We start from the raw sequence: 16,843 nt of genomic DNA, 5'->3' as shown, positions 1-16,843 counted from the left end.
CTTTTTCTTGGTTCTTAAAGAGTCTTCTCTTACAAAATTCAAGAGACTTTAGTGATGAACATGGAAAGCATTTCCATCAAGATATTTTAACTATCGAAAACGATATCAATGAAAATGAAGTTCGAGAATGGTGGCGGAACAATTATTAAAGCAGATGTTCCAGAAGCAAAATAATCGAGAAAATCTGTCACAGCCACCTTTTAATGTAGTTAGTAAACCATATCCGTATATAGTAGGATCGTTTTAGCCTGTCGCATAAGTAATAAAAGTGTCTGTTCAGATTTGCCTCAGGTAGTCAGTGGTTCTCAAATTAAAAATGTACGGTTTTCTTAATTTGATAATACGACATTAGGGATTTTTTTAATAAAATAACTTTGTATTATGTTTTATAATAATTGAATATCATAATGTAAATTGATAAACATTGAGTATAAAATATACAGGGTCATTCACGCAACATGTTGGTTAAAAGTTTTCAATGTTCTGGTCGTCACTGGTTTCTGCAAACTTGGAATAATGCGTTACGCAAAACATTCTTCATTTTTTAAATATTTGCATTCTTCTAGCACTTCCGGTTGTACCGGAAGTCGCCATTAAGTTTCTTATTTTAAATAAAAACTGTGCTTTTTGTTATTTTTTTTAGAATCTACGTAAAATTCTGGATCGATTTGTATTGGGATACTATTCTGGAAAAAATAGCCGTTTTTGAGATATTTAAAGTTTTTGAAAAATTTTTCATATTACACATGCAACTTTAAAAATTAATATTGTGGTTAATATTTATGCTGAAAAAACAAAAATTCTTTTTCAGCGTGTACTAAACTCTATTTTTATTTAAGCATAAAAAAATTGCCTGGGTGTTCAAAATTTTGTATTATATTTTTATTTTTATATATTTTAGAAATATATCTATATATATATATATATATATATATATATATATATATATATATATATATATATATATATATATATATATATATATATATCTATATAAAACAAAGACTTATTCCTACTTCCCAAACACACCTTCCCAAACCCACCGAGGTAGGTTGTCCTCCTGCGGTACAACCAGCTCCGGCTTTCCTCCGGCCCTGGTCTTTGGAGCCAGGTCTCGACTATTTCGCGGTATACCCCGTCAGGCAATGGGAAATTTCCGTGTATTTACATTTAAGTGGTAGGTTAGCCCATTTGGCTTTATCACTACCGGTCAAAGCAATTGTTCGGCGGTCTAATGATGGTTGTGTGTGCCGATACTTACTTTCCCTTTTCTGCACCAAGTACAGTCGAGAGCGAGCAAGCATCGAATCCTTTCATCCGTCGTCTAATAACCAGTCATGTCCTTAATCTACCTTACTTGCTAATATAATTTTTTTGGTGCTTGCATTCAAGAGCGTCGTGCGGCGTGACTCCGGCTCTCTCCCGCATGCGGTTTTTGTTTTATTTTTTGTTTTTGTTTTTTTTTTTTGGTGGTTGGTACCCTTTTGTGTTAATTTTTCTATCTACGTCTTAATCTATGGACAGGTATCATCACTATTTGACTCGCTATCCGATTCATCTGAATCTTCATAATTACGAATAATTAAAGGTCTTACTTCATCAATAACTTGTTCTATTTCATATGACCCTAAAATTTTTTTTTTTCAGTATGCTCAATACATTTCCTCCATTGTTCCTCATTGACTTGGTTTAGTGCATCTTGCCAGAGTTGTAAAACGCTGGCTTCGTCGGTGGTCTTACATGCATGTTTATCATGTAGTTTTTAGTGATGCCCCACACCAATTCAAATGGATTGTACTGGCAGTGATATAGTGGTAGTCTTAGGACCTCATGACCATATTTTAGTGCCATTTGGTCAACGACAAATTTTTTCTCAGTAATGTGTTCCTTGCACTTATTTAATAATTCAGCTTTTAAAACTAGATGTTCGTGTTCTATATTTTTCTCCGACAGCCACTTTCTTAACCCTGCTGTCCTGTTCGGGTCTATTTGACCCAAAAAAAATTTATTTCTAATTTTGCAAATTATTACGCGGCGTAACGTTTTGGTGTTTCGTGACTTTATTACCTATTATGAGGTCTTTCAATTGCATGCGAGATAAAAAATCAACTTCCTAATTTTTTGATAAAAATTAAATTGTTACCTATAGTACGTTCGGGTCAATATGACCCACGTATTTAAACCGTTAAAAATGACCTGTGTACGTATGTTTCTTCTTCTTAAAGTGCCCTCTCCTCAATGGAGGTTGGCTACTACAATTTTAAAATCTTCTCTATCTTCAGCTGTTCTTATTAGCTGTTCAAAATTTAGCCCTGTCCATTGTCGGATGTTTCTGAGCCACGATAGTCTTTTCCTTCCTAGGCCTCTCTTTCCCTCGATTTTTCCTTTCACTATAAGTTGGGCATATTGGTACGTATGTTTAGTTGGCAGTATTGTATATATTTTCTAACAGTTTGTCAGGCTGGTAGGACACTGATATGCCAAGCGCATTTATTTACATTTTACATTTTAAATTTCACTCTATGTTTGCATGTTGATAATGTCGCATCGAAAAACGCTAACCGAAGATGAGCTTGGCGAACTCGCAAACGTGTCAGAGAGTGATGAGTGCATCAGCAACATGGAAGGACAGCGTTTTTTGAAACCAACTGGAAAGACTTGGATGAAATTGGTTTTCAAGCATACATTGGTCTTTATTGTAAGCTGGAGTTTTTAAGTCCCATGGCGAATCAACTAAAAGTTTGTGGAATAAAAAAACGGGTCGTAGTGTATTTCGAGCCATAATGTCCCTGGAAGTATTTACAAAAATTTTGCAAGTAATACGTTTTGACAACAAGACTACTAGACATGATAGGAGACGTACTGATAAACTTGCTGCATTACGTGAAATTTGGGAATAATGGGTAGAAAATTACCAAAATTTTTTAACCCTGATGAAAATGTTACCGTCGACGAGCAATTAGTTGCCTTTAGAGGCCGCTGTCCCTTCAAACAGTACATTCCAAGCAAACCAGCGAAATATGGCATAAAAATTTGAGCTTTATGTGACAGTAAAAGTTCGTATGTTCTAAAATTGCAGATTTATACAGGAAAGGATCCAGGTGCCGCGCCAGAACGGAATCAGGGAATGCGTGTGGTGTGCGACTTGTGTAGTGATTTGAAAGGCCACAATATTACTTGTGATAACTTTTTTACATCATAGAATTTAGGACAACTTCTTCTAAAAAAAAAAAATATAATGCTAGGGACTATAAGAAAAAATAAGCCAGAGCTTCCAGCACAAATTGCGAATAAAGAAGTTCATAGTTCGTCTTTTTTACTTCACGCAAGATACCACTGTTAACTATATTCCTAAAAAGAATAAAAATGTTATTCGTATGAGTACTTTGCATTATGATAAGGCTATAACTGACAGAAATGAAAAAAAGCCCCATATTATTTTAGATTACAATTCCAGTAAGGGAGCAGTGGTTACTCTAGATCAGCTTATTGATTGTTGGAACACCAACAAACTTACAAAACGGCGAATTTTTCTTGAGGAATTGGGAAAAACACTGAAACCACTTATCTTTTCCAGAAAAAATTTACCAAGAACTAAAGACTCACAAGAACTGGTAAAAAGAACACGAACAGAAGCGAGTAGATAAGATGGAAATTCTAGTGAATCATCTATGAACAATCCAACTCCGCCTGCTAAACGAGCACGCTGTAAATTTTGCTCTAAAAACGATAACAAGACTAATATTTTATGTTGTGAATGTCACAAACATATTTGTAACACCCATTCTTTTTATTACTGTCCCAGTTGTAAATTAAAATTAAATTTTGTAGATATTTGTTCTTAGGCTTTTTTGGGAAAAGCCTAAAGAGAAAAAAATGTCTTACATTTTTGTTAATAAGGTTTAATTTGAGTATTAAGGTTTAACATTAGCAACATAATAATTTTTTGTTAATAAAGTTTTGTTTAGCACCATTAGCTTATTTTATTTTGATTAAGGACCGTAAACCATAGTTGGGTCATATTGACCCGAACAGTACATTTGCATAGTTGATTCGAACGGTACAGCAGGGTTAAGTCTTTTTTTTTCAGCTGCTTGTGGGAAACTTTTCCTCCTCTCTGGTCTGATACGAAGCATTGTCTATTACTATGACGGATTTTCTAGATTTTTTAATAATTTTTCCTCAAACCAATGTTCAAAAATATCGGCGTCCATATTTCCGTGGTAATCATCAGTTTTTTTTTGTCGAAGAAAATATAAGACTAGCATTGGGTATAAAACCTTCCGTATTTCCTGCATGCAATATAATATATCTTTTGCCATTACTCGCACTAGTACTCGAATAGCATTTGGTACAATCATCTTGCCAGGATGATTTGATATTATTTCCTTTCGCAAAAATACATGTTTCGTCAAGACACACAAATTATCTGGCAAATTCGGAATTCTTGTTTTTTAATTAGTTTCTTATAAATTTCCACCTTTTTCCAACAACATTGAACAGCTCGCACAACACTTTACGATTATTGATTTTTTTGTATCTAAAACCCATAGCTTTTAATACTTTTGATAAACTGGTCAAACCCATATCACAAAGTTCTCTGCGCTTTATTTTTTAAATAAGTGTCTTTCTTGTAACATGTTCTTTTGCTTTGTACATGTCATAAATGATATTTCTGATTGAGATTTTAATACCTTGTGGCAAGTCGAGGGTTTTTGGATGCAAACGAATTCTTTTATTTTCCTTACTTAATTCCTCCTCACTCATTTTGCGAACTCTTTGGAAGGTCCGTTCTGAAATTCCACAAGCTGCACTTGTCCTTTTTTGGACTGCCAGTACTGATGTAATTGGTCCCATGTTGATTTTTTCTAAAATAAAATAATTTTCCACTTTCAACACAATTCAACGCTCACTTGGAGATAAAAACTTATATTTAGGTGTTCTATCGTTTTCTTGTACGTTATCCATTGTCACTATTGAAAACCGGCGATCGTTGAATACTAATAGCGAGATTTTTCGGAGCTCTCTGAATATATACATGAGGGGGCGGGGCCTCGGTGGCAGTGCGCTTCGGTCATTGGCCGATGAGTCCGGTCAATGGAGAGCCTCGACTCCGCAGACTGTTTACTATTTTTGCAAATATAACAACTAAAATTATCCAGGTATGCGACCGCAAGAAATGGATGCACTCCTCGAGACAATTTCATTTGAAATAAAATTATAAAAGTTTTTTAATAAATTATCATCACAAAGCATTCAATTTGCGTTTTTTCACGATTTATAAAAAAGATGTTTTGGTAGCGCTGATTTATCCCCAAGTACTACAGCCGACCAGTAGGAGGTTCGGTACCACAAAGCAGGTAGAAAAGGGAAAGCATAACAGAGTGACTGTAACTAGTCATAAATTATTTTTCGGGCGTTAATCCTAAATACGACAGGGTAAAGCGACTTCACTATAGCTGTAAATAGTATTGTTTTAAAGCTATTTTCTTGTAGCATGTTACCGTAATTACTATTTAAATGGGAATAAGCCATAATTAAAGTTTAAAGTACGTTTATTGACGTTTCAATTTCCACTTCAGAAATCGTTTTCAAAATACAAACATTAGTAAATTAAACAAATTTTGTTTTTTTATTATTTGGTGAAAAATTCTTCTAATAATTTAATGTTATCTGACTCATTTATATTGACAATTCAACATAGGATTTGTCCAATATCAAATCTTTAGAATTCATATTCGAAATTGGACAGTATAATTTTATCACCCAGTAGACCGAATGAATCTATTTGTTATTAAATACACACACGTAGTTAATTAGGTTACATATACATTTGGTCAATTATCAATAATATAATTTGGACATCAGTCAAAAGTGCTGACAAAGTTAAACAATTTACATAAATTAAATACACATGTCACGCGAGGTCCGCGAAAATATTGACCCAATTAAAGTTTATATAAAACTAATATCTCTTGCCTAGAAAAGCATTCAATCAATATTCACTCAACGAACTTGATAGTCTTCAACGATCAACTTCATCTGTCTCTACTCAAAGTAATCCCGGGTCAACACCCATAGTGTACGTCTCAACAATAAACTCTGCTACTATTATTTGGTGTTTCCATTACAACTGAACGAACATCTTCACTGAGCCAACGAAGGGGATTTGTTCATGGTCCTATCGAGAAACAGAATACTTCAAGGAAGTTTGAGAAAGCCTATACAGTCCACGCCAGCAACACCCTCAGTAGCAGAGAGAGACCACTAGACCCGGGAGAACGAGAGCTGTACCAGAGTCGAGAGCAGTACCAAAGCCGAGAGCCAAAGTAGAGCCGAGAGCAGTACCAAAGCCGAGAGCCACACTAGAGCCGAGAGCAGTACCAAAGCCGAGAGCCACACTAGAGCCGAGAGCAGTACCAAAGCCGAGAGCCATACTAGAGCCGAGAGCAGTACCAAAGCCGAGAGCCACACTAGAGCCGAAAGCAGTACCAAAGCCGAGAGCCATACTAGAGCCGAGAGCAGTACCAATGCCGAGAGCCATACTAGAGCCGAGAGCAGTACCAAAGCCGAGAGCCATACTAGAGCCGAGAGCAGTACCAAAGCCGAGAGCCATACTAGTGCCGAGAGCAGTACCAAAGCCGAGAGCCATACTAGAGCCGCAGAGCAGCCAAAGGACAGGACCGATTGCAGAACCCACCAGAAGCGAGGGATCCTCAACGTCTAAGAACACAAAAAACCGTAAGTTTTTGAATAATTACAAAATCTTCCAACTTTTACAATCTTACAATTTAACAAGTTTTTTTTTTATTACAATTTAACAATTTAGAACAACAATCTCCACTCTATCAATCGTATAATAATCTACTTTAGAATGTATACCATTTAAATAATACAGAGAATTGATAAAACAAAAATAAACGTCATTCACAACTATAATTTACTAAACAGTAATTTTGTATGACAATTTGGAAAAAGAAACGTTTATACATATAGCTTGCTTTTAATTTCAATTAAATACTTTATTTCGAAAAATTAAAATAATTACGTAGCAAATAATTTCATTTATTTTGATATATATCATTGTGAGAGTGTGTCGTTTACATCTTGACCTACCTCAGTACAAAGAATAGCACAGCAGGCAAGGTCAAACTCATATTTCGCTAAATTGCACATTCCGATAGAAAAGAAAGTGTTATAGTACAGGTATACTTATTTAATAAATAACGTACATTTCGTATTGTCTAACATATTTACCGCTGAATGTAAAAATTTATAAAAATAATCATGGAAAGTATATACGTTAAGCAAGCGGAAATAGGAACAGAAATAACGAAACTCGTTTCAAATACAAAAAAGGATTCCCAATCTCGGAAAAATCAACAATACATCCGGGATAGACAGGAAAAATTAGAAGAATATTGGGCAAAATTTTTAAATAACCACAAAAAGCTGCTAGAAGGCGGTATAACGAAAGAAAAATATTTTGAAACAAAATACTATGATCAGGTATTTAAGATATACATTGAGGGGAAAACCCTGTTGGAAGAATATGGAAGGGTGCTGAAAAGAGGAAAAGCACCGAAAGTAAAGGAGATACAGATAAGAAAACAAAGAATCGAGGAATTATTACGGCCAGAAAATTAACAAGACTTGCAGGAGAATGAAGAATTGCAGTCAGAGTTAAGAGAATACATGGAAAAGGTGAATACACTAATGATTGAAGCAGCAGTAAATGAGGAACTAGACGCTACAGATAATGGAGAAGTAGAGAGAATAAATCATCTAAAGAGGAAAGTCAGGGGAGTTTTAAAGAAAGTAAGGCCAGGAATGCAACGGCCAGAAAGCACACAGAGGAGGGACGGTGTGACATTGCCGCAGGTAAAAATCCCTGTGTATGAAGGCAGATATGAAACGTGGAGAACTTTCCACGATCTGTTTACTAAAGTAATACATGAAAACGACCAGTTATCAAACGCAGAAAAAATGCAGTACCTAAAGACTCAAGTAAGAGGGGAAGCCAACAGAATGATACAACACTTAAACATATCCGAGGCCAACTACGAAGTGGCCTGGAACATGCTAAAAGATAGGTATGAGAACCCAAGGATGATATTGTTTAAATTAATAGACAGGATGCTACTAGCGCAGGAAGTAAAGGAATCTTCTGCTATAGCATTGAAATCACTACATGACACCTTCCACGAAAGTCTGGAAGCCATAGGAGGGTTAGGAACAGACACGGAAGCGTGGAGCCCATTGATAGCCCGAATTATCATAACGAAATGGGACAATGAAACTAGGAGGCTGTACGAAAACCACATCGGAGACAGTAGAGAGATACCGACGTACAAATCGACACAAACATTCTTACAGCGAAGATTTCAGACACTGGAACTGCTGGAGTCAGAAAAAAGACAAGAGAAGCAAGGAGGATCTCTTAGGAAACCAAGAACACATTGCCTGATATGCAACGGAGATCACGGAGTACCGAACTGCAGAGAATTTCAGGAACTCAATGTAAGAGACCGGAACAGGATGATAAAAGAAAAAGGATTGTGTACAAACTGCCTAGCACATAAAAAAGAAAAACAATGTTATTCACAATATAGGTGCAGACACTGTGGCGGAGAGCAACACCATATGTTGCATTATGAAAAAGGAAACACAAGCAACAAAAGAAACTCCAATGGAACGAAAGGAGAACAAACACAAGAAAGAAATGGAAGAGATTCAAACAATAGAAGAAACGGGTACCAAGATGATAGGTACAGAGGAGGAAATAATAATCCATACAACGCCAGAGAACAAAATAACGGAAGGCGAGAAAATACACAAGATACCAATGGGCCTAGGAATAGCAACGACCAACAAAGAGGGCAGAATTCAGTAAATTGTGCAAGCCATAAGGAAGGTGAAGCATTACTAGCGACAGCTGTGGTACGCATAAGAGATGCGAAAGGAGATTCACACATAATGAGAGCACTAATCGACCAAGGGTCACAATGCGCATTTATAACGGAACAAGCTGCGACGACGCTAGGAATAACAAGGAAGCCCATACAGGCGACCATATCCGGGATAGGCTCGTCAGGAGAAAAAACAGCCAACTGGAGTATGAAACTTATAATCGAAACTCATTACGAAAGTGACTTCGAGATGGAAATAGAAGCACTAGTACTACCGAAGATAACAAGGAATTTACCAGAACAGGATATAATTCTACCGGACTATAACGAGAAAAATGCAATACTGGCAGATCCAAGATATTACAAGGTAGGGAAGATAGACTTACTACTAGGAGTAAAAGAATACAGTTACATATTGACAGAAGGGATGCACAGAATAAGTAATGGACTCCTGAGTCAAAACACCAAACTAGGATGGATAGTTTCGGGAATAGCACGAGAAAGGGAGAATATAAAAGCGGAAGTATGCTGTATGATATCAAGACAAGAAATGGACGTACAAATAAAGAACTTCTGGGAATTAGAAGAAGTAAATCAGGACACAAGTTTCTCAGTGGAAGAACAAGAATGTGAAGAACTGTATCGACAGACTGTAAAAAGGAATGAAGAAAGGAGATACGAAGTAAAAATTCCGTTTAGGGAAGACGTCGCAAAATTAGGAGAATCTAAACAGCAAGCATTCGCCAGATTGATGCAACTAGAAAGGAAGTTTGCAACAGTTAGAAGCGAATTACAGACAATTCATGGAAGATTATAAAAACCAATGTCATATGGTAATAGCAGAAAACCAGGGAGATGGGTACTACTTACCTCATCATCCAGTGAGAAAAGAGGATAGTACTACAACGAAAATAAGAGCCGTGTTTGATGCATCAAGCAAAAGCTCATCGGCAGTAAGCCTGAATGATATTATGCACACAGGGCCGAAATTACAACAAGATTTGACAAATATACTATTACGATGGAGATCCAATAAGGTAGCATACTCAGCGGATCTGGAAAAAATATTTAGACAAATCAGAATGGCAGAAGAAGACCAAAAATATCAAAACATTTTGTGGAGAAAGGACACAAAGGACCACATACAAGAGTATAACTTAACGACGGTGACATACGGCACGGCCGCAGCACCCTTTTTAGCGTTAAGAACAATACAACAATTACAAGAAGACGAAGGAGCGAGGTTCCCGTTGGCATCGAAAATTGTAAAAGAAAACATGTATGTAGACGATATACTAGGAGGAGCTGAGACAGTGCAGGAAGCAGAAACAGCCCAAAAGGAATTAATACAACTGTTCAGAAAAGGAGGTTTCATTCTTACAAAATGGTTGAGCAACGAAGAAAAAATAATGGAGAACGTACCGGAGGATATGAGGAACGTAGACTCCAAGGCATTCAAACAAGAAGAAGTACGGAAAACGTTAGGAATACACTGGTCACCTAAAGAGGATATAATCACATTTAAAATAGGGATAACGACGGCAAAAAAAAATAACGAAAAGACACGTACTGTCAGAAGTAGCAAAATTATACGACCCACTGGGATGGATAGCACCTGTAGTAATTCAGGCGAAAATGTTCATACAGGAATTATGGGAGCAAAAGACCAGTTGGGATAAAGAATTAACTAGCAACCAACAAAGCAGGTGGAATACATACCAGGCGCAATTAGTAAATCTGGAGAAAATAACATTGCCCAGGTGGAACAACTTAAGCAAGATAAACAGAGTAGAACTACATGGATTTGCAGATGCGTCTATGAAAGGATATGGAGCGGTAATCTACTCAAGGGTATTAGGCCCAGAAATTAAAACGAATCTAATGATAGCAAAATCGAAAGTCGCACCATTGAAAGGGAAAACGAAGTTACCGAGGCTCGAGCTGTGTGCCGCGGTACTACTAGCAAATTTAATGAAGAAATCCCTACAAAATAAGACGCGTTATAGGACCGAAAAATTGGCATAAGGTAGATACAAAGGAAAATCCAGCGGACATCCTCTCACGTGGAAGTACCGCATCAGAATTATTAGAAGTAGAGCTATGGTGGAAGGGACCAACTTGGCTGACTAGTAACAAAACTTTAACGCAGGAATCAGAAGAAATACCAGAGACAAATGAGGAGGAAGTCAAAACGAAAATAACGGTGCACACGACATCGATAAAGGAGGACATATGCGAGAGATTCTCAAATTTAGAAAGAATGAGAAGAGTACTTTTATATTGTAGGAGATTTGCAGACAAATGCAAAAAAAAGAAGGACAATGGACAAAGTCAGCTTACAGTCCAAGAATTCAAGAGGAAACGCTATTAAAGGTGATATATCACACACAGCAAACCTACTTCAAACAAGAAATAAATAAGCTGACGAAGAAACAGCAATTAGACAAGAAAAATAAATTAGCGTCATTGGTACCATTCCTGGATAGACAAGGAATTCTAAGAGTCACCGGAAGACTGAGACACACGAATCTAAAGTACGGAGAAAAACATCCGATAATTTTGCCAAAGGATAGTGCATTAACAAAGTTACTTATAACAGATAGTCACGCAAGAAATCTACATAGCGGATTACAACAAACACTACAGTACATAAAAAGGAAATACTGGATAATCAACGGCAGAAGAACCGTGAAAGATCATCTAGCAAAATGTTTAAGGTGCAGGAGGTATAAAAGCCAAGCAGCAGAACAATTAATGGGAGATCTACCGAAAGACAGAGTGAACCCGAGTCATCCCTTTACTAACACAGGGATAGATTATGCCGGGCCAATAAAAATAAGTACCACGAGAGGCAGAGGACAGAGGAGCTATAAGGGCTACATCTCAGTATTTGTGTGTCTGTCAACGAAGGCAGTACACCTTGAGGTAGTAAGCGATATGTCTACGGATGCATTCATCGCAGCGTTTAAGAGATTTACGGCACGCAGAGGACAGTGCAACAACGTATACAGCGATAACGGAACCACATTTGTAGGAACAGAAAATTTGTTGAAAACAGAAAATCAAAAAATAGATGACGAGATAAAACAAGGATTACTGGCACTAGGTACCCAGTGGCATGTCATATCTGCATATGCACCACATTTCGGAGGATTATGGGAGAGCGCAGTGCGAATAATGAAATATCACTTGAAAAGAATCATCGGGGAAACAGTTCTAACATATGAAGAATTGAGTACGGTGCTGGCACAAATAGAAGCATGTATGAACTCGAGACCATTATGTGGGTCATTAGAAGACCCTGAAGGGAAAATAGCCCTAACACCAGCTCACTTCCTTATAGGGAGAGAAATTATATCACCAAATCGGGAAGAAGAGCTTACGACTTATTTGAAGATGCCGACGAGGTGGAGATTATTGGAGAACATAAAAAGAGACTTCTGGAAAATTTGGAAACAGGAATACCTGCACCAACTACAACAGAGAAATAGATGGCATAAGGCCCACGCTAACATAAAAGAAGAAGAAATAGTTATGATTAAAGAAGAGGATACACCTCCAGGCAGATGGCCATTAGCGAGGGTAACAGAAACACACCCTGGAGCGGAGGGATTAACCAGAGTAGTAACAGTGAGAAAGGCAAACGGGAAACTGACTAAAAGACCCATACATAAACTAATACGACTGGAAGAAGAGAAACAGGAAAAGCCGAAGAAGGCAGCAGCACTAAGATGGAAGAAAATACTAGTAGCTATAATGTTTTTAACGATGTTAAAACCCATAAAGGCAGAACCGTATAAAATATATAATCCGGTACCAGGATTTTTCACAGAAGACCTTGGAGAAGTCGTCATAGACCGGGGAACATTTCGAATAAAGGTGTTACTCGAAAAAGGAAGAATTCGAACAGAGCACCAACTAATAGGAAATATGATACAAGGCGTACGAGAACTGTGTCATGAGATAAAAATCGTGAATTGTAAGGATATAATAAAGAAGTTAGAGGAAGGACAAAGAAAGGCGGAGTCAGTAAGCGAGGGGTTGACAGTAGAAATAAAAGGAAGGGAAAGAAGAGGAATATTAGAAACAATATTAACCTCAGTATTTGGAGTCAATGACGAAGCCTACAGTAACATTGAAGCATTAGATAATAACCAAAAGGAGCTAATAAAGGGATCACAGCACCAGGCGAAGATAATGTTAGAAACAATAACATCAATCAATCACACAGAGAACAGGATAAACGAGCAAATGAACAAGTTTAACAAAGCACTAATCACAGGTCTACAAGAAATATCTAAAGGACTTAACGAAGTAGAAGACAAAGCACAAAAACTAGAAACCGAATATAGCACGTTACGAATACAAACGATAGCATTACAAGTTATGGACTTCATAAACGAATATACTCAATTTTACGAGGAAATATTAAACCTTCACTATAACCACGGACACTTCATTGATACAGTGAAACCGGGTGAAATAACCAAATTAATAGGGAAAGCAGGGCAGATACTGCCTCAAGGGGTCGAAATATGACGACAACCCATTATAGAAACAGAAGTCAGTCATGACGACAGATATATAACAGTCATCGGCTACTTCATAGTGACAGGGAAAAATAAGTACAGCATGCTCAACGTCACGGCCATACCACTTAACGTTGAGGGGTCGGTGTTGGGCACATTTGTCACCCCAAGGAATCTACTGGTCGTAGATTATAACACACTGCACTACTTAGAATTGACCGCGGAAGATAGAGAAAGGTGCTTACTGTTGACAAAGGCGCAGATAGCGTGCTCACCAACGGCTATAAGAAACATGGATACCCAACCAAACTGCATACTTGAAGAAATTTATGAGCGATCTAAGAATAGCACATGTCCAGTGGTAGCCAGGACAATACAGACAGCTCAATGGAGTAAGATGTGTACTCCCAACCTCTGGCTAGTTATCACGCCAGTCACGATACACATATCCATTATTGGCGATGGAAATCGGAGCGAAAGAGTACTGGAACGAGTCACATTCCTGAAGCTTTCACCCAAATGTATCGCCCAAATGAAAAATATTACATTACTCCCCACTAGCAGTGGGGTGGACAGAGCAGTGACGAGTTACCTGAAGTCGCCAATCACTCCCGTGGCCCAACTGGTGGCGAGGACACCCCGCAAGTTTAACACGCCTCTAAACACCTACCTTGACATACCAGGAGGAGAGCTACGTTATGTGTTACTTGAGGAGGAGAGTCTGGAACAAGAAATGACGCATACGCAGTGGCGATTGATTCACGAATCTAATTGGCATTATTTTGTGGCCACCGGGATCATTACTATAATGGTAATAATTGGGATACTCACGTTATGGAAGTACCGTCCTGTTGCACGACTATGTCGTTCAGGGAATCCACAAACTCAGACTAACGAACAGGAAGTGCCTGTATTAGTTAGTAATCGGCACAACAATGTACCGTCGACTTCCCAAGTTGACATCCCACTTTCCACATTTTCATCCAATTGCCCTAATTTTAATCTAGAGATAGAGTCGGACATTGATAGCTAGGGTACGGTTGGAAGATTATTGATTATTCTTAAACTATTTATAATTTATCATGTTTGAATTTTACTATGTTATGTAATACTTATATGTAAACTTTGAGTATTGACACTTGGGCCAGATTTCCCGATTCCGCAGTATGTCCAATATCAAATCTTTAGAATTCATATCCGAAATTGGACAGTATAATTTTATCACCCAGTAGACCGAATAAATCTATTTGTTATTAAATACACACACGTAGTTAATTAGGTTACATACACATTTGGTCAATTATCAATAATATAATTTGGACATCAGTCAAAAGTGCTGACAAAGTTAAACAATTTACATAAATTAAATACACATGTCACGCGAGGTCCGCGAAAATATTGACCCAATTAAAGTTTATATAAAACTAATATCTCTTGCCTAGAAAAGCATTCAATCAATATTCACTCAACGAACTTGATAGTCTTCAACGATCAACTTCATCTGTCTCTACTCAAAGTAATCCCGGGTCAACACCCATAGTGTACGTCTCAACAATAAACTCTGCTACTATTATTTGGTGTTTCCATTACAACTGAACGAACATCTTCACTGAGCCAACGACGGGGATTTGTTCAGGATTCAATTGAATGACTCAAATATAGTCCTATAATAAAACAGTTTTTAATTGAAGGCGATTTTTTAGCAACATCGCATTTAAAGCGACGAAAGGATATTTCCCTTATTAACTTTTCAGGGGCATACCAAAGTAAAATTTTAATTATTTATTTAAATACATAAGTAATTACCTAAAAATTAAATCTAAGACCGATATAATTATTAAATTATTATGTGTGTCTTGACGGATAAAGTAAAAGCCATATAAGAAGAAAGGTTAGTAATTAAGCAATGATCAATGGGCATCAAACAATTTTTAAAATTTAATTTCAATCACTTAAAAAGTAAATTATGTAATTTCATATATTTTATTATTGTTCTGAAGCTATTTTCTTGTGATATTTTTAAGTAATTACTATTTAAATGGTAATAAGCCATAATTAAAGGTTGAAGTAAGTTTATTGACGTCTCAATTTCCATTCCGGGAATCGTTCTCAAAATACAAACAGTAGTAAATTAAACAAATTTTGTTTCTTTTTTAATTTCTTTCTTAATAAAGAAACAAAATTGTGTCTAATTACATTTATAAGCTCAGCCTTAACCATGTCCTCGGAAAATGGAATTCCTTTTTGTCTTAACCAACTCTGCATATTTGCTTTTCTGGTGGCCATAGTTGGCAGATGTTCTACTAATCGGCTATCCATCACTATTATCGAATTAGGCTCGACTCGTGAAAGAAGGGATTGAAACCATTTTTCAAAACGTTGGGCTTCCATGTCTTCATGGTAATCCCCCGTTTTCTTAGATAAAAAAATTAGTGCACTATCTTCTAAAAATCCACTCTCACTACCTATATGGGCGACAGTCAGTCGTTGCCCTTTACCCGTTGGTCCTCGTAACCCTCTTGATAAACCATCCACAAATGCTTGACGATAACTCGTTATAGTAGTATCTTGCCAGATCTTAGATACTGTGTGACCAGTATTTACCCACGTTTCGTCCAGATAGTAATTCTTTTTGTGGGCAGAACGAACCTCTCTAATAGAGCGAAGATCTCTTCGTCGCCATGAGACTATATCTTCTCTTTCTATTAAGACGGATTTACGGGATCTTTTGGCATATACAAATTTTAAATCTTCTTTTATTATTATCCTTAACGTCTGTTTGCTCATTTTTGGAATCAGACCATTTTCTATTATCTTTGTCCTAATGGATTCGAGGGTTGGCGCTTTATTCTCAAAAAATAAACAATGAATAGTAGAGCGTACAAAATTTTTCTAATACTCGTCCAAATTAATTGTTTTTCTACCACGACAATGTACTTTTGGAGCTTGCACAATCCCAGTCACCTTTTTTTCACTACAATGCGTTCTATTGTCGATACGGATACTCCCGTTAAAAATGAACACTGAGCTACAGCTTCTACTGTATGAAGTGTGCTTTTTCAATTTTCATACACTCTACAGACAATCTGCTTTTTTTCTACCGACATAAACTTCCGTTTTCTTTGTACATTACTTGGACCCGCTACGTCATCCATCTTAATGCTCTAAAAAGAATAAACATCAATCATAATAATCTGCTATGTATTTGTTGTTTACTTATCACAAAAACTATTTTAAAATTAATAAATAGTAAATAAATAATAATAAAGTCTATTTAAAAAATACAGGGATGAGTGCCTTAAGAACCGGCAAAATAACGCAAAAGATAGAAAACATAATACGTTGTGAAATAAAAAGAAATGAAAGTAGTAGAGGTGAGAAATTATCTATATAAACCTATAATTT

General features: G+C 36.8%; 1 protein-coding gene across 1 annotated transcript; it reads right to left on the bottom strand.

The window, feature by feature from the left end:
- Positions 1–3,841: 3,841 nt before the first annotated feature.
- LOC140452857 (uncharacterized) lies at positions 3,842–16,225 on the bottom strand. Its single transcript, XM_072547191.1, has 2 exons — positions 15,635–16,225; positions 3,842–3,862 (listed from the first exon to the last, which is right to left on the bottom strand). Exons 1-2 carry the CDS (start codon positions 16,223–16,225, stop codon positions 3,842–3,844), a joined length of 612 nt encoding a protein of 203 aa, XP_072403292.1.
- Between the last annotated feature and the right edge of the window lie 618 nt (positions 16,226–16,843).

This window comes from Diabrotica undecimpunctata, chromosome 11, assembly GCF_040954645.1.
Source record: "Diabrotica undecimpunctata isolate CICGRU chromosome 11, icDiaUnde3, whole genome shotgun sequence".
Classification (NCBI taxonomy): domain Eukaryota; kingdom Metazoa; phylum Arthropoda; class Insecta; order Coleoptera; family Chrysomelidae; genus Diabrotica; species Diabrotica undecimpunctata.
This window is presented reverse-complemented; position numbering and strand designations above follow the sequence as displayed.